This window comes from Wolffia australiana, chromosome 8 (assembly GCF_029677425.1).
Source record: "Wolffia australiana isolate 7733 chromosome 8, ASM2967742v1".
NCBI classification, from domain to species: domain Eukaryota; kingdom Viridiplantae; phylum Streptophyta; class Magnoliopsida; order Alismatales; family Araceae; genus Wolffia; species Wolffia australiana.
Window position 1 is genome coordinate 8,690,725 of NC_135842.1, and position 23,965 is coordinate 8,714,689.

Here is a 23,965-nt window from a genome sequence, read left to right on the forward strand (position 1 = left end):
TAAATATTATACCTACAAACCTGCTTTCTATTATTATAATTTACATATTAATCATATAATCTTATAGATATTGACCTTTCATTCCTCCTAAGTCCTATTATTTTATACTACCCTCTCTGCATCATTAATATACACAATTGAATAATATCACTCTGCTATCTATCTTAATTCTTATAGAGCTTTCTATTTTCCTTGTTATGGTACATGTCACTAAAAGAAAGATCATACTGAATACTTACCTAAATATAATATCTCCTTACCATCTCTATCTTTTCTACCTTACATATAACCTACTAATCATACTATACGGAATAGTCTCTATCTTGACCTTATTTCTATTAAATCTTTAAAAAAAACCTAAATATATTATTCCACTTCCTACATTAAAACCAGCCTCAATTATAATACCATAAATTCATCTCAACAACCTACTTCCTTACCACCTCTTAGATCTTTAAAAGTATTATCCCCAAGAGGAATATGAGTAATATATTATCTTTTCCTATTCTCTAGTCTCCCTAACACCATCCACTAGTACTTATTATTACAAATTATCTCCACTTACAAATAACTACTTTTCTATACTTTCACTCTCTTTATTATTATTACTCATTCCTTTTTATTATCACATTCTATAATCAATTCCTCTCATCACTTGTTTTGTTATCTTATTACCCCTAATCCTAAGTAAATCATTGGATTCACTTGGAAAGGCCAGTCCCTATGGAGACAAGCTCACTCCTAGTAAAAAAATATTTCAGACAAATACTACAAATCATATTCAATTCAGGCAAATTACATTAACGATGTGATGTTGGACGTCGTCGGGGACATCATCCGGTCGACACCGAGTATGATGGCTCGGTACCGATAAGGCATAGTGGTATCGAACGTCGACGATGTCGTCCTCCGACGGGTAATCCTAACGGGTTTATGTAACTACAATGCACAAAATAAGTGCCCTACGTGTCGTACGTGTAGACTCCGACCCGACGGAGGCGCCGAGCTCCAAGCTCGGACGGGGGTTGCTGGGTGACGGCAATGGTGGCCTCTTGAACCTCGTTAGAGCGACGAAGGCATCTACGACCGAAAAAATTCTATCCATATGGCTCGCACGTAACGGACGGTCTCGTCCATATGGATAAGACACTCAAGTATCAAAGTTTCTCTCAATTTCCCCCTCTCACCTACCTAGCCCGAGCGCGGTGGAGTCAATACAAAAATATACTGCAAAATGTAAATAAATGAGCGACGGGAGAGGATGGCGTACCTCGTCGGTGTGGCTCGCAGTGCAGAATTTTGTCGACATCAGCAGCGGTTAAAGCTGGTGGGGCAGAGAGATGCTGGAGAACAGATGGTAGCTCGACGAGCAAAGATGATGCTGGAGCTACTGAAAAAGGTCAGAGGAGAGGAGGATGATGAGTTCGGCAGCGATCGCGGCTCAAACCAATAGACGACCAGGCCGGCACGGCCTGAGGACGGTGCAGCTCCAACAAAATGGTCGGCCCCGGTGAGCGGTGAGGCAACGAATGGAGTAACCCTCGTGAAGGGTATTCGTGCATTCACGCGGTGGCTGTCGGAGTAGTGCGGGTGACCAACGAAGACTCATAGGGACAATAGGTCCAACCAGTCGGGGGTGGTCAATCCAATTTGAGACTTCATCTGGCACAAGGTCTTTCGATCCAGTCAGCCAAACCGGGCAGGAAGGTCGGCCGGATCGGTCAATTCGTTCAATTGGGTCGGCCAGGCCGTTCGGTTTGGTCGGCTGGGTCAATCAGACAGGTCGGTTTGGTCAACCAGTTCAGTTTTCTTGGTCGGTCGGGTCGGATCGGTTGGGTCGGCCAGGTCGGTCGGCCGGATTGGATTGGTCGGGTCACTCGGTCGACTGCGGGATCGATTGGATCAGCTCACTGGGTCGAACGGGTCAACCGTAACCGAGAGGTCAGCTGGATCGGGAATCCGAACGACAGCCGGTAAGGGTAGTCGTGGAGGAGGTCTGCCGACAGGTGACCGAGTCAGCAAGCCGACGGGGGCATCTAACGTTGTCGAATGCCGGGCAATAGCCTCTATAGGCAGTGCCAAATTACGTCGAAGGTGGAGCTCTGGCGGTGCCGTCCGGTGAGTCCCTCTGAACACGGGTGAACTGCGGTGATCCGCGGCCAATTTTGGCCGAACAGTAGCACTTCCAACCAGTTAGACGCCCGTTTTGATGCTGGATTCCTCCACAACGATCAAAGGAGAGGATTGACAGGTGCCCAAGTCCCTCCGTCAAGCTCCCTCACTAATGCTTAAAAATGGTCGGGGCTCTTCCTCTAGTAGCACCAACCATGCGTGAGATCTTCCCCACGGTCTCCTTGAACAGGTGGTAGAGGGCCTCGCAAGAGTGAGAAAATTCAGCTCCCTGTCCTGCTCGACCGTCCTCCCCTCCCCTTCCTCTCTGAGATCTCTTCTCTATGGAAGGGGGGAGACCAGAAAGGCAACACGAATTTTTTTTTTCTTCTGATCTTCCTTGTCTGAATGATTAGGGCGCCCCCTCTTCCCTTGTAAAGGGGAGAGGTCAAATGGGCCCCCAAATTGGGTTAACAGGGGGGGGGGGGGAAGAATTGTCCATTGAGGGGGGGCCTTCTATAATGGACCCCCTCATTAAAAGATAAAAGGGGAAAATTAAGATAAAAGGGAAAAGAAAACAAAGAGACAAGGCATAAGGGAGCGGGTCCAAAATGGCTGACCCCTCCCCGTGACGAAAACGAAAGACGTACGGGACACATCGCAAAACCAATGAAAACACAACGACAAGAACGGGAAAATACAAAGGAGAAAGAACGATGTAAAAACAAAACGCGATAATCGAGCAATTTTCACCCAATCTTTGACGACGACGGCGGGCAGTGGGTATGGTGTGTGCCATCACAATGACTCTAAAATAACACTGAAATTTGTCTCTGTCAGTTATCCAACAGATAAATAATATGAACCTGAATAACATTCATTTACCTCACTTATCCCTTATACTCATGGACTCATCCCCACTCCTTATGCCTCACTCCTCCTTGTAAACTCACACCTGCTCCATGTCTTAGGTAAAATATTTCCTCATCCGTCTACTCCAGAAGTAAGATCATCGGTTTATCAATAATAAGTACTCTACAACAAACCAGTTCACTTATCTCTTTGGTCAGGTTGAGATATTGTTTCTGGATCCATGGATTTCCAATCTATAGCTGTTGCATCACTATAGTTGATCCCAATCACTTTTTTCTCGGACCCTTTTCCCTGAATGACCAAGTGCATTTCTCACCATTGAGATTTTTTAACTGTTTGTGACAGCCCTAGGTCCTAGAATGTTCTTACAGAACCTTCGGAGCATTGAACAGGGTAACGTTTGCTCTACTGCTAAAGTTGCACCTTTAGATAAAAGTTTCATTCTTCTTCTTATTTTGTTCATTCTTTTTCATTTCCATCGTTGCATGATCTCAGAACTCTTCCATGTTCCAAATCATTAGCTGCTAGACGTGATTTTAGGAGGGATTGATGAGCAGAAATAATTTTAGGCGTGACTTTAAAAGCAAGAGAAAAAAATAACATCTTAAATCATTTTCAAAAAGTTTAAGAAATTAAATTTGAAAGTCTTCAAAAAGTCGTTGGAATTGAGTCAACTACAAATTTTATGTTAATGAAGTCACCAACATGTAGCCCAATATATACAAAGAGACCATTTGAGGTGGCACTAATCAGAGATTTGAGATTCTATGTTAATGCAATAATTCAATATATTCCTGTAAAATATTCTTTGTTGTGCTGTTGCTCCATAGAAAGAGTTCTTCTCCCAATCGGTTGCATTTGTTTGCTCCAAAGAAAGAGTTCTCTCTAGTTGATCTGTAATCATAAATCTGCATGTCAATAAATCAAAGGGATGCATAAATGCCTATTATCATATTCAAATTCAACATCTAGAAACATAAACAACATATGATATGGATGCCCAGGCATTTATATTCAGTATGTATTCTTTCAGAATATTCGTTCACATCATTCGTCGATCAAATAATGAAGACTGTTATTTTTTATAGAAGACCTCCCAGAAGACTTGCACCAACCTCTAAAGAATATTTCCATGTCTGAATGATGAAAGAAAAATGAAAGAAAAATAGGAAAGAAAACAAGGTAATCAATAAGTCTATAATGAAATTCATATGTTTTCCAAGAAGGAAAAAAGTTGGTGGTGACTTCACGAGCAAGTTCTGAAATCACTTGACTTTGTAAGCCGTAATAACCTAAGTGGGGGAGTGGTCTATTGTATGATATTGAAGGAGATAGTTATTCTCTCTTACATTTGGTCAATGCCATTCAGTCTAGTGATTCTTTATCAACTAATTTATTATCTCTTCCCCTCCCTCTAATCCAACCCTATTTTACTCCCCGACTGAGCCAATCATATCCAAGCTTCCTTCTGTCCTTATCAGTAAGAGATTCTATTTACAGAATAGTTGCACCACGAATATCTATCTATCTTAGCTAGCAAGGGCAGGATTTCCCCTGGCAGTCTCGTAGCGGCCTCTTACGGTCAGTCCATCTCATCTTTGTTGGTTTATTGCCAGCCATCTTAGCTTCAGATGTGAACCTCTTTCTATTGATGACTAAAGAAAGAGACTTTCTTCTGATTTATGTTATATTTTTATTTTATTTATTTTGATTCTGAGTTTCACCGTTTATCCGTTCGATACCAAATATATTCGATTTTGGATTTCCTGTATATTCCACTTCTTGGTAACCTCTAACTTTTTCTAATCCATATCATGTTCATTTGTCTGCTTAGACATCGGTGCCTGAAGTTGCATATTCGGTTTAACATTTTTGTGACCTCAGAACCTGCTTCTTAGTTGAGTTTAAAGTAAGTGAATGAGAATGTCAGGTTTGTAGTCACTCGTTACATTGCATCAGCTTATTTTGTATTTAGAAAACTAATAGGTTGCAGTAAGGTACTACAAATAACGCTCGATGGGTTTTGTCTTCCCTATCCCCTGATCCTTCTAGGCTGGTTCTTTATTTCTTGAATTTGAAATTTCTCTGCCACCATTTGTATGCCAAATATGATCATTTTTGTGCTCCTAGGCATAAGATGCCTAAGGCTTTCCATCTAAAGGTGTGACACGCTATTTAAGGCAGGATTGAAATTCACAAGTTATAATAAATGAATCAAAGCAAGGCGCGAGTTTATGAACAAGAAATTAAGATAAATAAAATAATCATTAAGTTGGGCATGATGGACTACAAAATGGAGATGAATCTGGTAAGAAGTCAATACACATGCATCTTAATATCATGAAGTCAATGAAGATAAATCTGAAGAAGGGTCACCTTTAGGAGGAAGAAGTACATGGGATATTTTTGTAAACAAGGCTGAGCTCTAAGCAGTTGATCAATTCACTAATGGATACCTATATTGCATATCTTTTAATAAAAATAGAAGGTAGTATAGTTGCGGACACTTTGCAACCATGAAATAAAAACACAAAAGCATGACATTTCATAACTCCAACATTCAAAGGTATATATTAATTACAATCAATACAGCTGAAAGGAAAGCAGGGGAGCAGCGAAGTTACTGGAGTTTGTTGAAAGAATAAAAAAGTGTTTCTGTTGCAGCTCATTATAATGGCAAGGTTCTAAGGTTATCTATTAAGGAAAAACTTAAGGAGCAAAACTTGATGCTTTCGATAAAAATATACTGAGTCAGAAGGTTTGAGTTAATGAGTGGGGACTACTTTTTGAGCAGAAGGAGCAAGTTTACAAGCTGGTTACAAAGTCAATTCAGAAAAAAACTGAGATTCCTTTCCAGATATGAAATTTGAATAATTTTTTTATGCTTGATTCATCCCCTCCATCTGGATGGGCACTGAATACCACAAAATGCTAAAAAGGGTACTGGAGAAAAAAACCGAATATCTGAATTACCCAAACACACATATAAAATTATCAGCGTTAGAGAGATTTGAGACTCTATAAGGCATTCAGTTAGTGATTTCTTTAGGGCTTGGCTGGGAATAATAAATAAAATGCAAACAACTGCAATTGTCATTATAATCGTAATAGAATTCAAGTTCCATTTTTTGGAAAGATCTGGAAGAATGACAATTTTTCTTTTTCAAGCCCCACTTTGGTCTCTAGTTTGATGGTTTTAAGTGCTAAAATCCAGTGCATTCCATTTTAATTCCCAACCGCGTCTTTCACAACATTTAAGGTTTACTTATTTGGCAAGACCTTGACTTCTCCGATTTGATCTGCCCATTAGTTCATATAGGAGATATCACTGCTTCATTTTATGAACCTTAAAAAGTAAAACTGATCATTGCAAATCATTGCAATTTCCCCATGAATATAACTTTAAAAATTTTCTCCTATAGTTCTGGCAGATAATGAAATTATCTTTTTAAAATATCATTAAAATCTATACAATGATCCATTAACTCGGATATATTTTAGGTATCACATTAAATGACTGAAAAGGATATCTATTTGACCACCAATATAGAACCTGATAATCAAAGTTTCATATTATGATTTTCATAATATGAACCCTATTAAATCAATTACCTTTACATGCATGATTCCTGATAGGAATTAAAGTGTATAAGCTAATTCCAAACCCATTGACTAAGGCCTCACTTTGGCATAAATTAACTACAACATTCATTGACCCACATACTCAGGTAGTTTCTCTAAAAGGTATTAATCTTAGTCTTGAATTTAAATTTTCCATCTTTATTGGCATTTTATATCCCTATGTGAATACGAACTCAAACTGTTGAATATGGCAATCCCCAGAGCATGGTGCGCATGTTTATGCTGTTTTGTGAAGCAGGATAAGATGTTTCATAAGCTAAAAAATTATATTAGTGGTGGTTGTCATTTTGTAATGTTTTGGATATAGAGATGTCTCTTAATGGAAAATTGGAACTCTCCACGACCAGCCACGTATGAACACATATTTTGTTCTTCAGGCAAATGTTTAATATTGCTTAAATGTCATCCAGCTTTGTCAAGGTGAAGATTTGTTGTCCTCTGCCCCCTTCGCCAAAAGAGTGGTCATTTCTCTTATCTGGGACGTTTTTATTTCTGTTCTCCCTTCCTTTATAGAGAGCCCTTTTCTCTCTATGTCAAATAACTTTGATAAAGGCTTTGAGATGGGCCTTTTGCTAATTGGGCATGCACCATGGAGAATTCGTTCATTTCAAAGTTGAAAAATTATTGAGGAAGTAATCTTTTAAAGTTCCCCTCTTCATCAAATAATATTTATAATACACTTAATTTTAAAAACAATGATAATTACACTTCAAATATCAGTCAACTCTAAGAAGTTGAGATATTTCCCTAAGCTTGTGAAGCGAAAACTCAGATATGCCATGCTTACGAAGAGGAAACGAAATGCATAATGTGAACTAAATTATTATTTAACAACTATATGGATACGAAAAACGTGAAGCCTTAAAGTCTTGACGACTAAAAATCTGCAGTATCCAGCACAAATGGTTGAAATGTATCCGCTCTGTAACTTTCCTATCACAACTTGTTCTTAAATATTCAAATGTTGGATGTGTCAAGTTCCAAATTGACATTAATACATTCAGAAATATGAACTACTATGAAAATAATTAATTATATTTTGCAGTTTAGTAGAATCCTGCAATGATACGTTACCAACTACCACGACGACCGTATAAATATTTTTCAATATGTTTTAAGGGTTTCCCGCATGTGGGAGTTCCGTCCAACTACTTTCTTGACTTTTTGTGAGATATTATGAAAGGGAAAGTCACTCGTCATTTAGCTTAAACGAAAGAATAACAAACGATTTGATTGCACTTTGAGATGAACTATTACAGGCGGACATATGAATTGTCGAGCGGACTTTAAAACCGGAGGTCTGAAGATTTGACCAATTGAGACACAAGTCCTCTAAAGAGTCAGAGCACCCTTCCTTTCTTTAGTAGATGAGACGCATTCAATACCGAGCCATGTCTTAATGTTCCCAAGGTTACATGAGAACTCCTCGAAGAAACAGTTCTAAATCTCCGCTTGTATAGAAGATTAACCAAATATTAGGGGTTCTAATGAGTGTATGGTTTAATTCAACTCTGAAACCAAAAATTATTTAATGCGTCCTTGTCCCGGCCTTGACTTTCATTCACCAGAAATATTTGTCTTTTTCAAGTTTTAGTCTGTTTCTCAAAGTGATGGACACCTCTTCGGACTGTGAATATGAGTTCCTATCGGCGCGTCTCACAGCTGTTTAGTTAACCTCAAGTAGCGAGGGACGGTGACAGCTACTTTCTTGAGCTCCCTTTTCGTCGCCTACAGGCACTCGAATCGCTATTCTTTTGCTGGTTGAATCTTATCTCCTTACCCAAATCTTGTGACTTATGGTGAGCTGAACTTACTTTAGGGCCTCATAATTCAACTGTTTGACAGCCCAACAACAGACTTGACCGCTCAAATGTTGTATTTATAGATGTCGCCATAAGTAGTGTTACGGTGGCCCTTAAAGATGCTTATAATCACTTAGCAAGAAGCGCAAACAGAGCGAAACCAATAACCATCAGAAGACTGCATCGCTCAAGATATGGAGGCGCTGCTGCCGGCCTTCGCTCCGATCGCCGTCTACTGGGTAACGTGTTGGGTCTACGAATACCTCGTCTACTCGCGGGAGGAGAATCGGCTTCACTTCGGCGAGATAGAGCCCAAGAACATCGCCACTCGAAAACAAGTCATTCTGGGAACTCTCGCCATCCACGCCACGCAGATAGCCCTCGCCGTCTTCTACTTCATGGTCCTTAAAACAGGCCGACTCCCGATCATGTTTTTTACCATCTTCGACCGACGAGTACTGCTCTTGCGCTGGTTTTAACGGAGACGGGCATGAAATGCAAACCGATCCAAGGCTCGAGGACGGAACGGAAAACGCAAATGAACCCGTCGCGCATTTCTTTCCGTTCCGTCTTCGGGCACCACTGATTTACTCTATAGGTTGAGGCTCGAGGACGAATGCCATCCGTCCTAACCTCGGAAGGGAAACGGCACGAAAGCCTTCGTGCCTTTTATTCCGTTCTGTTCTGTTCGATGCGTCGTCGCCGCCGTCTTGGTCGAATAACGAACGGCTGCATCATCAACGCAGGTTATAGGGAGGTACGCGGTGAAACCAAAGGCCAAGGCGGGATATCTTCAAGTGGCGGGCCAGATCTCCATGGCGATGCTCATCATGGACGCGTGGGAATACTTCTGGCACAGAATTCTGCACGAGAACGAGTTCCTCTTCAAGAACTTCCACGCGCTGCACCACCGGCTGCTCGTCCCCTACTCCTACGGCGCGCAGTACACCGACTTCTTCGACGCGTTCGTGGGGCAGAACCTCGGCGGCGCAGTCGCCATGGCCGTGTCCGGTATGTCGCCCATGACTTCTGCGTTGTTCTTCAGCCTGATCTCTATCAAGGCCGTGGACGACCACTGCGGCATGTGGTTGCCCAACTGGAATCCAATGCACAGATTTCTGCGCAACAACGTCTCCTTCCACAGCGTTCATCACCAGGTCTACGGCTTCAAGTACAATTACTCGATTCACTTCCTCGCGACGTGGGATATGCTCTTGGGAACTTACTGCCCCCCCGGTGTGGAAGAGAGAAAGGGAGGGGGTTACATTCTCGGGGCGGCCAAGGAAGATTGACTGTGCATCATACGTGATTCCCCCGACGTAAGTCAGCTGTGTATTGTCCCATGAAGCCTGTCATTTCTCTTCTTCTTTTCTCAAGTTAAATGCAGAATAATGAACCTTCCTTCGTGCAGTTTCAGGGGCGCCTGTGAAGTTACTTTACCTAATACCACTCTGTTATGGGATACCCTTGTGTAGTGTTCCCCCAACCGATATGCATAAGTCAACCTATAAACGGATATCGGTTGATATCCGTCTATAAGGGGTTAGACGGATATTGGTATCGGGTACCGAAGGTGGAGGGATGAGGTGGATACCGGTTGCCGGATATCTGTTTTCGATATCCGGATATCGAACACCGATATACTGATATCGGTACCAATATCGATAAGCTATCTATCTCACTCATTTATAATAAATGAAATATATTTTTATAAAGGGGAAATACTACGTATCATCACCAACTCTCTGTTTTGTTCAAAAAATAGCACCAACTTTCTGTTTTGTTCAAAATATAGCACGCGCCAACAAGAAGACGCCAAGTGGCGTCTTCTTTTTTTTTGCCAGCGATGGTCAAAATGCTGACGTGGATTCCGCCGTGGTAGCCAGGTGGACTCCACGATGGCATCCACGCCAGGTGGACTCCACGTCAGCATTTTGACCATCGCTGGCCGTTGCCGCCGCTGCCCGTCGCTGCCCGTCGCGAGCAGATTCCACCGTGGCTGCCCGTAGTGGGCGGCCGCCGCGGGCGCCCGTTTCTGGCCGCCGCCGCCGTCGCCGGCCGGAGACGGGAAGTGAGAGGGAGAGAGACTGAGAGAGCAGGCGAGAAGGAGAGAGTTCAGTAGGGAAAGAGAGCGCGAGGGAGAGGGAGCAGGCTAGAAGGAGAGCATATGAGAGAATATGAGAGAGAATGAGAGAGGGAGAGAAGGAGAGCCAAAGTGAGGGCGAGCGAGCAGAGAACGAGAGGAAGAGAGAGGTGAAAGCAGGAGGGAGGTGGATAGAGAGAGGAAGAGTGAAAGTGAGGGTGAGAGAGGAGGAGAGGGTGAGCAGGAGAAAGGATGAGAGAGAGGGCTAGAGGGCGAGAGTGAGAAAGGAGAGGGAGAGCCAGTGGCAGAGAGAGGAAGGGAGGGAGGAATGGGAGAGTAGGAGAGAACTAAAGAGAAAGAAAACAAGAGGGAGAGAGTGAGAGCGGGAGAGAGGGCGATATGGAAAGAGGGAGGGAGAGCGAACGAGAGGGAGGGTGAGACCGGAACGAGGGAGAGAGAGACAGGGAGAGAGAGGAAGAGAACGAGCGAGAGAGAGGGCTACAGAAGTAGCGGGAGAGAGAGAGAGAGAGAGAGAGAGAGAGACAGAGACAGAGACAGAGAGACAGAGAGACAGAGACAGGGAGAGACAGAGACAGGGAGAGACAGAGACAGAGAGACAGAGACAGAGAGAGACAGAGACAGAGAGGAAATGAAAACGAGAGGGGGCGAGCGGGGGAGAGACAGAGAGCACGAGAGAGAGAGGGAGAGAACTAGCGGGAGCGAGGGTGAGACGGAGAGTAGAGAGAGCGAGGGAGAGAGAAGGAGCAGACGTCGAGAGAGAGAGAGAGGGGCAGAAAGAGAGAGAACGAGAAAGAGAGAGGGGATGAGAGACAGAGAGAACGAGAAAGAGTTAGGGGGAGAGAACTAGGCGAGAGACCAAGAGAACGAGAAAGAGAGAGGGGAGAGGGGGCGAGAGACAGAGAGCACGAGAGAGAGGGATAAGAGACAGAGAGAACTAGCGGGAGCGAGGGTGACACGGAGAGGAGAGAGAGCGAGGGAGAGAGAAGGAGCAGGAGAGGGGGAGAGAGGTCGAGAGAGAGAGAACGAGTGGAGAGAGGGACAGATGATGAGAAGGAGAAAATGGGAAGGACAGAGGAAGAGAGGTGGCGAGGCGAAAAGACGGGCGGCCGGCGGCGGCGGAGGCGGCCGAGGCAGCGCCCGGCAGCGGCGGAGGTGGCAGAGGCGGCGCCCGGCAGCGGAGGCGGCCGGAGACGGACGGCGGCGGCGGCAGCGCGGCGGCAGCGGCGCGGCCAGGAACGGGCGCCCGCGGCGGCCGCCCGCTACAGGCAGCCACGGTGGAATCCGCCCGCGACGGGCAGCGACAGGCAGCGGCGGCAATGGGCAGCGATGGTCAAAATGCTGACGTGGAGTCCACCTGGCGTGGATGCCATTGTGGAGTCCACCTGGCTACCACGACGGAATCCACATCAGCATTTTGACCATCGCTGGCAAAAAAAAAAGAAGACGCCACTTGGCGTCTTCTTGTTGGCGTGTGCTATATTTTGAACAAAACAGAAAGTTGGTGCTATTTTTTGAACAAAACAGAGAGTTGGTGATGCTACGTAGTATTTCCCCTTTTATAAAAGGGTTAATAGCACGGTACATCCCAAACTATGTCCAAAATCTGTGAGTTAACCTTAGCTTTTTTTTTGCACGGTATATCCCAAACTCACTAAGTCGACTGAGATAAATCCCGGTGATGACATGGAGTCCATCGTGGCTGCCATGTGGATCTCCAGCCAGATTTTTACCTGGCGGAACCCACCTGGCAGCCACGCTGGATTCCGCATCATAACGGGGATATGTCGACCTGCAAAGGGATTTCCGATATGAGAGAGAGAGAGGCATTCTAGAGAGAGAGAGAGGAGAGAGAGGTTTTAGAGAGAGAAAGAGAGGTGTTCTAGAGAGAGGCATTGTTCTCTAGAAGACCTCTCTTTCTCTCTCTAGAACACCTCTCCCTCTAGAAAGAGAGAGAAAAGGAGAGAGAGGTTCTAGAGAGAGAAAGAGATGTGTTATAGAGAGAAAGAAAGAGAGGTGTTCTAGAGAACAATACCTCTCTCTGGAACACCTATCTTTCTCTCTCTAGAACTTCTCTCTCTAACACGCCTCTCTCTCCCTCTCTCTCTAAAATGCCTCTCTCTCTTATCGAAAAACCCTTGGCAGGTTCTAGAGAGAGAAAAAGAGGTGTTCTAGAGAGAAAAAGAGAGGTGTTTTAGAGAGAAAAAGAGAGGTGTTCTAGAGAACAATGCCGCTCTCTCTAGAACACCTCTCTCTCTCTCTCTAGAATGCCTCTCTCTCTCTTATCGGAAAACCCTTGGCAGATCGACAAATCCCCGTTATGACGTGGAATCCAGCGTGGATGCCAGGTGGGTTCCGCCATGTAAAAATCTGGCCAAAGATCCACCTGGCAGCCACGATGGACTCCACGTCATCACTGGGATATATCTCAGTTGACTTAGTGAGTTTGGGATATACCGTGCCAAAAAAAAAGCTAAGGTTAACTCGCAGATTTTGGACATAGTTTGGGATGTACCGTGCTATTAACCCTTTATAAAAATATCGGTGTTGGATATTGAAACCAATATCCGATATCGTCATCCTTCCCCCTGAGACGGAGACGGACCTAGACATCGAGACGGGTATCGGTATCGGATATCGGCACTGTAGTAACCGATATCTGCTACCGATATCCAATATCTGGATAGTGGAATGAACGGATACCGGAAAATTGCCTTTTCTGATATCCGATACAGTGTCCGTCCCGATACCGTCATCCGATACCGGTATCGAGACGGGCAAACACTACCCTTGTGATTGATACTCCTCGTCTTGAAAGATAGGTGAGTCATTCTATAACAAAGAACCAAAATGATTGTGAGTCATTCTATAACAATGCTATGCATATAAAAAAAATGCCTTGTGTTCGAACACTCTGTCGAACACTTATGGTTGTCAAAAATTTGTTGGAATCATTCTGAGTTAGCGTCTGAAATATCATTTTATTTGATGAACGTTAACATTTTCCTAACCATTTCACTCGGATAAAGGAAAGAAATGAGCACATGCAAGAAATTGCGCAGACCTGCAATAAAATATGTCACCGCACATAGATCCATTTGCTGCGATCTCCGATCGTTACCTGTATATGTTCGTTGGGTCTTTCCCCCAAAGAAAAGCTGCACTATTCATTTAATGAGTAGAGATTGAACTATAGAATGTATGCCAATGGATTCAACTATAGAATGTATGCTTGATCATTTCTTAATAATAATGAGTAGAGATTGCAAACGATTTGACGTGGTTGTGTGTGGGTGAACAAGAACAGACTGGTCTTGCCCGCTTCTTCATTGTCGAGTTGATATTAGAAGTTGAACTCTAAAGGTCTGAATAAACGCAGAACAACTCCATTTATAACAGAAAATTGATAAGATAAATTGTCTGAAAGCACTGCTGAAACCATTCATCGGAACAATTTTTTTGGAACAAAGAGAAATAAATACCATCGGGTACACAGCAGACTTCGTCAAACGATGGACCACACGGAATGCTGACCAGAAGTTAACATTGTACTTAGAGAAGAAAACTTATTCATTGATTCAGTCAACGCTCTGAGGGGCCCCTATCGTTTTCGAAAACCTAAAATGTTAATGAGTTATGGGTCTACCGCCGATTCATTTATTTTACATTAACATTTGTCAACGTTTTGTTTCGCATTAAATTTATTGATATCGAAGATCAACTAATTCAACATCGCAGCATCCTCAACATATTTGACCTTGCCACATGGCCTATTTATGGTAATGCATTTGCAAGATGAGCATGATCACACGCGTGGAGTGAGAACAGAGCGGACAAATAAGCTTGAAACAAAGCAAATGCACAAATTATGGAGGATATTCTGCCGATTTTTATGCAGATTGCCGACTACTGTATTTCATCAGGTATCAATGAAAGTTTCATTTTATTGCGGGGAAGATAACCGGGTTTTTTTCCACGATAACGAGGGCAAGAATACATCTACTCCAGAAAAGGCCATTTTCGCAACTTTATTAAACGACACGAATCAGATGGCGCGTACTCAATACCGATCATGTTCAGCATGTTTCAAACATCGAATGCTAAAACGGAGATCTTCCGGAGCAAACGCACCAACTGATGCGTAATACGTGAATGTGAATCTGGATTTTTATGCTTAAACTTTCATGTAAATCAATTATCTGTTAGAGTAATTCCTTAATCTACAGAGAATATGCTATCATTTACGGTTCTCAATTACAGTAATTTTCATATGGTAATGATGGGATAAAGACATTTATTATAAATGTTATTCTAAGTGGGTAAAGTATGTTCTGAGAGGTGAATAAGTTAATTTAAATTTTATTCACTCTAATCCAGTCTACAATGAGAAATAGAAACTTTCTATGATGGACATTGACGGCTTAGACTAGGGTAGGAAAGTTCGTGTTTCGTCGACGAACGAAGATTATTCGTTGGCGAAGGAACAGCAGAAAAATCATGTTCGCGTTCGGTTCGTTCGAACACGAACATGACGAAAAATTAATAAATAAAAGGCGCGGCACTCTTTGGGAGGGGGGGCAGGAGAGAGAGAGAGAGGTGAAGGTGGGAGGGGGGCCAGCGGAGCAGAGAGAGAGAGAGAGAGAGAGAGAGAGGGGAGGGGGGGGGGGGGGGGAGCGGGGCGGAGAGAGAGAGAGAGAGGTGGAGGTTGGGGGGGCAGCGGAGAAGAGAGAGAGAGAGAGAGGGGGAGGGGGGGGGGGGGTAGCGGAACAGAGAGAGAGAGAGGTGTGGAGGTGGGAGGGGGGGCAGCGGAGCAGAGAGAGAGAGAGGTGGAGGTGGGAGGGGGGGCAGCGGAGCAGAGAGAGAGGAGATTGACTCAATAAAGACGAGGTAGTTAAATCCATGTCTAAGGGTTAAGGAAATATAGGAGGTATTTCACCACACATTGGTACTAATCAGAGTCACCAATCAGGGTTTCGATGGCTAACTATATCATAAGTCATTTATGATTCTCACATGGATGAAGTATTGTACAAACACTATAACCAATTATGGTAAAGCCTCCATGAAAGAGTAGACATAATCATTTGTATCTTCTAGCACACGAGTTGTAATTTGTCACCCTAAAGGTTGGCTACTTAACCGTAGAAATGAGCTAAATTTATCCTTGACTAAAAAATCTAAATAAGATATAATAGCACTTTCAATAAAGATTATTAGGCTACTTGCGATACTAACTAGACTGATAAATAGACCTTCATATATATAATTTTTTAATGTTTGCGGATGTACTCTAGGTTTGAGGGATTTTACGAAATATTCTTAGACAAAATGACTTCTGTATCATTTTCGTAGAATTTTATGAAAAAAATTGGACCATATAAATAGAGGGGTCACCCTCATTTGAACCCATGTCATTCAGCTTGAATGATCCTCTTTTCTTCTTTTCCTCCGAGTGGTGCTTCTAGTGAGTCTAGATGGAGAGGAAATCAGATCCAGCAGTAGAGTTTGATGAAAAGAATAGGAAATCAAGTGCTCTCCAGATCTTCATGATACATCTAGAGGCCTATATGAATGACTTGAAGTTGCTCGCACAAGAAACTAAGAAACCATCAATGTTATTTATGCGAAGGTGATGTCTATATCTATACAGTATTTTAATTTAGGAGCTATCTTTGATTCAACATTCTTCTATGCAATTGATTTTATAACATGTCTAATGAGGATCACAATCCCATTATAAACTAGAGAATAAAACTCAATTCCTCGATTAACCTCATATATTTTACTGAGAGAATAATAGACACAACCGTGGTCTCATTGTAGTCTTAGGATCCCAATCTCTTTAAGTTAGGTTGGTGGACTCCACTCAATGCCTTCTTATTTGGGAGGGGGGGACCAAGAACTAGTCTTTGATATTAGGCTACTGGAGAGGAATGATGTAGTTTGCTAGGGGTGTACTCCAAGATTTCGTGGAAATCTATTTATTTTAATTAAGAAAGAAACTACTTATACCAATCTCAGTTTTTGGTGGGGGTATACTCTTGGTCATACAAGGATTGAGGACCAAAGTAAGATTGGATATTATAATCATGAGTCAGCACCATGATATGGGTGCTCGCTGATATGTATTATGATTCGTGGGGGCATATTTCAAGTCATAGAATGATTATTAAGTTTCTGATCCCCACCAAGAGAATTTCAATTTCTCTTCTTCTGTACACTTGAGATTTGTATAGAATTTGTATAGATTTGTATATGTTTGGACTCCTTACTCGTCAATAGAAAATATTATAAAAATCATTAGGTCATAAATGACCTAATATCTAATAAACATATCCCATTAGGTGACAGACATACGTAATGCTTTAACTAGTACACAGAAATGCATACCATGGTTTTTCTGTCTATCAATAACCGCATGCATTGTACAGTGAATGTGATACATTAGACATCTTCAATGAGGCATTTTCTAATGCGGTAATATGAAAATGTATGACATAAGGCTATGAGACTTGAATGATAATCATGTGAATAGTCAAATATAACTTTTAGATGTTAAAATCTCAAACCTCTATCTCTTGTTCACATGGTCGAGTGATATTTTGCATGTGATGTTGTCTTGAGGATCATTGAATGAACAAATAGTAATATATGATTGTCTAATGGTTCTCTCTTTTTAATAGAGATTAACCTCAACTTTCCAATCCTTCATGACTAATTCCTAGTTTATAATTAATCCTAATAGGAACAAGATTCAGGTCAAGCTGGTTGAATTATTTAACTTGCTAAATAATATCCATTCTAAATCCCAGAATTCTTGGTTTTATGACCAACATGAAAGTGATACATTCGCTTGAGAATGACAATAAAATAAAGATGTTCATGTAGCCCAATCACAATAAATATATTCAATGCTCCTTACAATTATATCAATTTTTTGTATTGTTCATAGAAGAGAAAGAAAGGTGTTAATAACCAAAAGGTCAATAACAAAAATTCATAGGATGTGTAGATAGTGCATTTTATTCTTAATTATATGAAACTCACTAGTTACTCCTTATTGGTAAATTACCCATGTTTCCAATCCTATGAATGGAGATATGCCTACAACATTATTAAGTATGATATTTTCTTATTTAAATAGTTCATGAAGGATAATGATACCCTAACTATACTGATTTAACCACATACATCTCAGATAAATGTTCCATTAAAGATGTGGAATTACATTTCGACAGATATAGTTTGATGTCCAATGAGATACTTAAGATTTCTAGTGTTCCTATCAGTATTGGAACTCATTATATCTGCATACTTGCTGAGCTTATTACCCAGTCACATAATTTCAATCGATAAGAATTAAGAAAAGAGAATTAAACTAAATTCTAAATAGTATGAAATCCGGAAGTCTATTTCATCTGACGAGGCATGATGCAGATGACTCAGATTAATTGGAAAGTAATTCAGTCATAGATTTTATAGATATCAAAATTTGTAATTGGATATACTACTTTTAAAATCCTGAGGAACAAAGATGTTTTGTTCTAAATATGTTTTCCCAATAGACTCTTAAGTTCCAATAGAAAACAGTGAGACCAAAAGATGCCATGGAAGAAACTATCGATCCAAAACCATCACAACCTCATAGGTTCAGGACTAATAAACTAACATTGGAGCTTAACTATGTCATTAAAGGTTTATGATTTATAATAAAAAATAATTAAAAAATTTTGCCTACCACATTATAAGGGTCATATCCCCAGGTTATGAAATATTAAATTTTCACTTAATATATAAAATTAATACTTTTAAATTTATATATATATATATATATCTTTTTATATTTATGATTTTAAACGAAATAATTTCAGTAAAAGTGAAAGAAAACAACTGAAACAAACTAATTTATTATTTTTGATAACTTCTATGAAACTGATGGTATTTTATGAATTATTTAGGAAACTTTAGGGATACATTTAAAGTAGAAAAAAATCACCTTTGCCCATGCATTATTGACAGCGGTGATGTGCGCCTATGTATGAAGCGAGCGGCTGTTGGGGGGGTGCAGCAAGCGAAAATTTTGGGCTATTGTTGGGGGTGTAAAAAAATGTTGTAAATTTCATTACAGGATAAATTTTTAAATATGATTTTATGATTTGGAAACATTTGGATCTCTGGAAGCTTTCTCAACAGTAACCTAGCAAAAGCGACCAAGAAAATAACTAAATAAACAATAGGAATGCACATACATTTTCTGTCACATCAGTTAGGGCCCAAGATGACCGAAAAGCATGTGTCTGGTTGTTGGGCTAGTGAGTTTCAATTTTGGTATGTGTTTAAGGGTCTACAGAAAAAATTAGTTCATTACAGGAATAAATTTTAGGTGTGATCTCATGAGTTGTAAAGATTTGAATCCAGGCTGCCTTTCTAAATAGTGACCAAGAAACAAAGACCAGGAAAATAACAAAAGACCAGGAAAAGGACTGCACAAATTGTTTTTCTCACATCAGTAAGTGCCCAAGATGGTGTTCTTTGTTCTTCTTCTTGAGATTAAAAGATTTGGATTGCTTCACTCTCTTTATGACACTGTTAAAAAAACTTGGAGCTAGGAAAGTGATGCACTAAGGCCACCAGCAAAATATTGGGATGAAATTCAATGATGGGACACAAAGATGGGGACGAGAAGTTAAAATAGAGGAGGCCAAATATTCTCAACTCATAGATATAACTCCAGGGATATATGAGACTTTTATTATCTTAAAATCAACCCTTGATCTGGACTTTCTTTTATCCTCCAATGAGAAATCTACTTTGAAATTTGAATTCACGAAATTAAATCTATAAGCCATTTCTCACTTTAACATGGTCTCCAAAAAATGGTTAAGTAGATTCGATTATTATCCTTGAATAATTACCCTCTTATAATGATCCATATCATGCTTAGATTTCTATGTATCTCCTAATTTCATCCAGAATTTAATACTTTTTATATAAATATTATATTTCAATAAAATCCTAAGTAAATTGTAAGCATAATCCACTTTTTCAAGATAATCAGATGGGATTAGTCTCAAAAGCCAATAAATGAAAACAATACCACGTATTTGCACTCAATATATAACTTATATTTTTTTATTTTTAATCATACACAATAGATAAATTGATCGCTATCTATTAGACCTTATCAAGGACTCTATCCTGAACTTATCAAAAATTTACACAAATAAACTTCTTATATCTGGTAGAGACGAATAAACAACAGGACTATAATGTTGGAAATAATGATTCAAGTAACTGTATAGTTACTCTATCTCCTACATTGTGGTCTCTGAATTATGAAGAGGCTACTGTAAATCTAGGAAGGCACGAGAACATATAAACTATGATATTTGGTCCACATACCAAGTTTAGAGCTTGGTGGACCCCTAAAATGAAATGGTACCCATCAGATATACGTGGATCTTCAAATAAGTATTGGTGTAAATATTCAAGTTCTCAAATGGCTCTCACTAGCTTCCATGATAAAATCAACCAAAATCATTCTCACCATAAAAGAATGGCTTGAATATGGAACATGGATGTGGCTGAAGGTGTATACAATACAACCTAAATTCGTCCGTCCTAGTGTGAATTTTTAGAGTCCAAGTATGGGCTGAAGCCAGCTTGTTGTATCTTCAGTAAGAATCAAATGAGCCATGTTGAAGAAGTGAAGATATATATTCATTAATTCCTTAGAAAAAGGGATACATGCCCTCATATAGGGCTGAGAGAGAGAGTATTAGAGATTTATCTATGTGGGATAAAGAGAGGGGGCCCTCAGTGGGTTACCGTCTAGTGGACCTAATAGGCCACACTATCTATTTTCCAACACTCCCCTGCAAGCTGGAGCGTGGATGCTTGTCATCCACGCCTAGATTGTGATGTAATAGTAGGCGATGTAGAGTGTGGTGCAGGATGGCCGGAAAGATGGCGGAGCACGGCTGAAGGCTGAAGACTACTGAAAAGGAGAAGATGGCCGAGGCAGCCAAAGTTCGTCGAGGTGGTGGAGACGAGAGGAGGCAGTCGCGGCGACTAAGGAAGAAAGAGACGGCCCAGGCTACTGAGGCGATTGAGGCAGCAATAGGCGCTTGAGGTGGCTGAAGGCGGCGGTGGGCAGAGGAGGAAGCCCGCGGGAAACCGAGGCAACTGAGGCGACCAAGGCAGCCGTAGGCATCGGAGCCTGCCAAAGGCGACGGAGGGTGGTGGAGGGAGCCGAGGGTGACCGAGGCAGCCGAGGCGACCAGAGGTGACCGAGGCAGTTGAGGCGGCTGGAGGCGACCGAGGCAGCCATAGGCGCAGGAGGCGGCTGAAGAGAGCCCCACAGTGACCAAGGCAGTGGAGGCTGCCGAAGACAGCCAACGCATCTAGTAGAAACTGAGGCGACCGAGGCCGTCGGAGGCTGCCGATGCAACCGAGGCAATCGGTGGTGGCCGGAGGTGACCGAGGCCACCTGAGGCTACCGGAGGTGGCCGAGGAGGGCTGCCCAAGCGAGGTCGGCTGAAGATGGCTGGAGATGGCCAGTGATGGCCAGAGATGGTCGGCGACGACTGGTGACAGCCGGTAATGGCAGGTGATGGCCAGTGACATGCTAGTGTAGTGAGAAAATGAGACCGGCCGGAGGCAGTGGAGGCGGCCAACAAGGGAGCCAAAGGCGGCCAAGGCAGTTGGAGACTGCCGAAGGCGGCCGGGACGGCCGGTGACAGCCAAAGATGGTTAGAGATGACTGGTGATGGCCGGAGATGGCTGGAGACGGTCGGAGTCTGCCGCAAACCACCAGAGAGGATAGACGAGCGGAAAGAGAACGTAGACGGAGACGAATGATGGCCAAAGGACGTCAAGAAGAGGGATAAGGATGGTGAGGAGAAGGAGGACACCGAAAGCAAGGACAAAGAGGAGGTAGAAGGGACAGATGAGGACGTGAAGGTGAACCCCGACGAGGAAGCCGACATCGAGACTAGGGTGGAGAGGAGATGAGACATCGAGGGGGAGGAGTCCTAACATGGGAATGCCGTGGGACAGAGATTGCCTAAGGGATGCAGAGCGCACGCCAGGAGATCGCCGAAGATGATTCGCGGACAGAAGATGCAGGGCAGCATAAGGGAAAACCTCCTTCACCCTGGACGTAGATGCGGAAGATGCCCTAGGTCATCGACCAAGGCTCTGATACCATGTTGAAGAAGTGAAGATGTATATTACTCAATTCCTTAGAAAGGAAGGGATACATGCCCTTATATAGGGCTGAGCGAGAGAGTACTACAGATTTATCTATGTGGGATTAAGAGTGGGAATCCTCAGTGGGCTAGGGTCTAGTGAACCTAATAGCCCACACCACCTATTTCCCAACAATCCACATTTGTATACAAATGAACACCTGTGGGGGAGCACTGTAATTCTCATAATTTTCATAATTATTTATGTTGAGGGCATTCTACTCATTTAGAATGATGTAGGAATGTTTACCTCATTATTTGGTAGAACCAATCTTTGTAATTCTGAATATGGATCCAAAGATGTAGTTTAGTAAGGCTCTAAATAGTGTCCAAATCCATGAACATAAAAATCATAACAAAAAGGCGTTGGGGTGAAAATTCTAATAGGGGTTCGTTGTGTTGTGAGTAATGTACTCTCTTATATGTATTGAGCATTAAACTTATGTGGTATATGTTCTTAACATCTTTACAATGCATAATTACAAATTTGCAGTCCATGAAGAAGATGAATTGAAACTAAGGGGTAACACAAAATACCATATTCAGTAATATCCTAATTATAGAAAGTATACACTTGGTGTCATGTTTATGAAGCATAACGGTATAGCCTACTTCAAATGTTATACGTAGGCCAACCTAAAAATTGATGACAAAATCTGAGTAAATAATTATAGTTAAAGTATCCAAGTATATGGATGATTTGCATGCTCATCACTAAGCTTGGAGTCATACCTTTGAATCAAGACCCAATTCCATTGTTTTAGGACACCAATAATCCTATTACATATCTGAAGAAGGATACAACGCCTCATTAGAAGTTGATAATATAATCAAGCTCGTTTGCTCAACCTATTTTGAGCATGATGTTGGGTTCACGGGGCCTTGATGTGAATACAAGCTTAGTGGAAGACAGTATTGTTAGCACATCATCAAAAAAATGAATTGGATCACATGGGCATGGATTCAATCTGTGATTTCTTAAATCCTTAATTGATATGTGTCAAGCTTAGCATGTATGGAACCTCTAGACGTACCACACAATCCCCATCAGTTCAAATCTCCTCCTTCACCTTGAGAAGCTATGTAGAATTTTTGTTGTTGTCGTTATGCCATCTTGATTGCATTATGAAAAGACGAGCTATGGCGAGAGTAAAGAAGAAAGGGAAGGCCCCACAAAAATCCTGGACTAAGTTTCTTTCACGACCTTCCCCTATTTTCATCTTATTATGTCCATAACACCATTTGTGTGTGTCTTTAGACCTGTGCAATAGTCTAATTAATGACTACAACATACCAATGACCTTTATTGACCTTCAAAATTAATTAACTATATTATTATATACATTAATTGTTATTTCATAGATTTAACCTAATTTCTAAGTTGAGTGTCCAGCCTATGGAGTGCCAACCTGCACTTCGTGTTCTAGAAGATGAAAAGGAATGTATCTCAACTCACTCATAGAACATGTTCATCATTGGTTATCGTGTCCCTATAGTTCCTCATTCACTTGATGCTCTTCAAATGACTTAGGTTATGGATAACTGTCAAACAAAAATCAATCATCCAAGTTAGTACTGATGTGTGATTAAATTATAAAGAACTCTTCATTGATATTTCACCACATTGGCCAAGGGCTTTCTCAGCTCATCTTTCATTAATGGTCTCCTCTTATACTAAGACAAAAAAATTATATCTTAACCACTCAATGGTTTTTCTGAACTTCTTGGTATAACCAAATTAAAACTATTTAGATCTCATGATAGAGAACCCGTAGGCTATAACCAAACTACAATCATTTGTGTACAAGACGTATGTGATATTTTGGGTCTAAGGAGCACTTCCACAACCATGGCATGAGTCAATCTGATTGACAATTTGGTATAATACATTTTTTGGAACTTTATGAATCAATTCATTGAACTCTTTCCACTAAAGAGCACCCACTATCCATCCTGAGGGTCTACACACTAATTTACGGATATTATGTGGCCGTCAACACAAACCACACAACCATATTTTATTTAAGTTCATCGAATAAAATATTGCATTCATTATTATTATTATTATTATTATAGCGGAATTTTTATCATTGATAAGCCAAAAATAGGGGTGAATTATGCAATGTTATAAACCCTTCACATTGCTAATTTTAGCTTATACAATAAAATTTATAAAACCGTCACTTAAG

At 41.5% G+C, this 23,965-nt stretch overlaps 1 protein-coding gene across 3 annotated transcripts; it reads left to right on the forward strand.

The window, feature by feature from the left end:
* The first annotated feature begins 8,523 nt into the window (after positions 1-8,523).
* On the forward strand, positions 8,524-10,167 carry LOC144706807 (sphinganine C4-monooxygenase 1-like). 3 transcript variants are annotated; one of them, XM_078579864.1, is made up of 3 exons: positions 8,524-8,881; positions 9,173-9,745; positions 9,838-10,167. In XM_078579864.1, the coding sequence occupies exons 1-2, from the start codon at positions 8,621-8,623 to the stop codon at positions 9,716-9,718; spliced, it is 807 nt and encodes a 268-aa protein (XP_078435990.1). In that variant the 5' UTR covers positions 8,524-8,620; the 3' UTR covers positions 9,719-9,745; positions 9,838-10,167. The 3 variants fall into 3 exon arrangements, with proteins under 3 accessions (XP_078435990.1, XP_078435989.1, XP_078435991.1); XM_078579863.1 differs by lacking the exon at positions 9,838-10,167 and having other exon boundaries at positions 8,525-8,881; positions 9,173-9,836; XM_078579865.1 differs by lacking the exon at positions 9,838-10,167 and having other exon boundaries at positions 8,530-8,827; positions 9,173-9,836.
* The last annotated feature ends 13,798 nt before the right edge of the window (positions 10,168-23,965 follow it).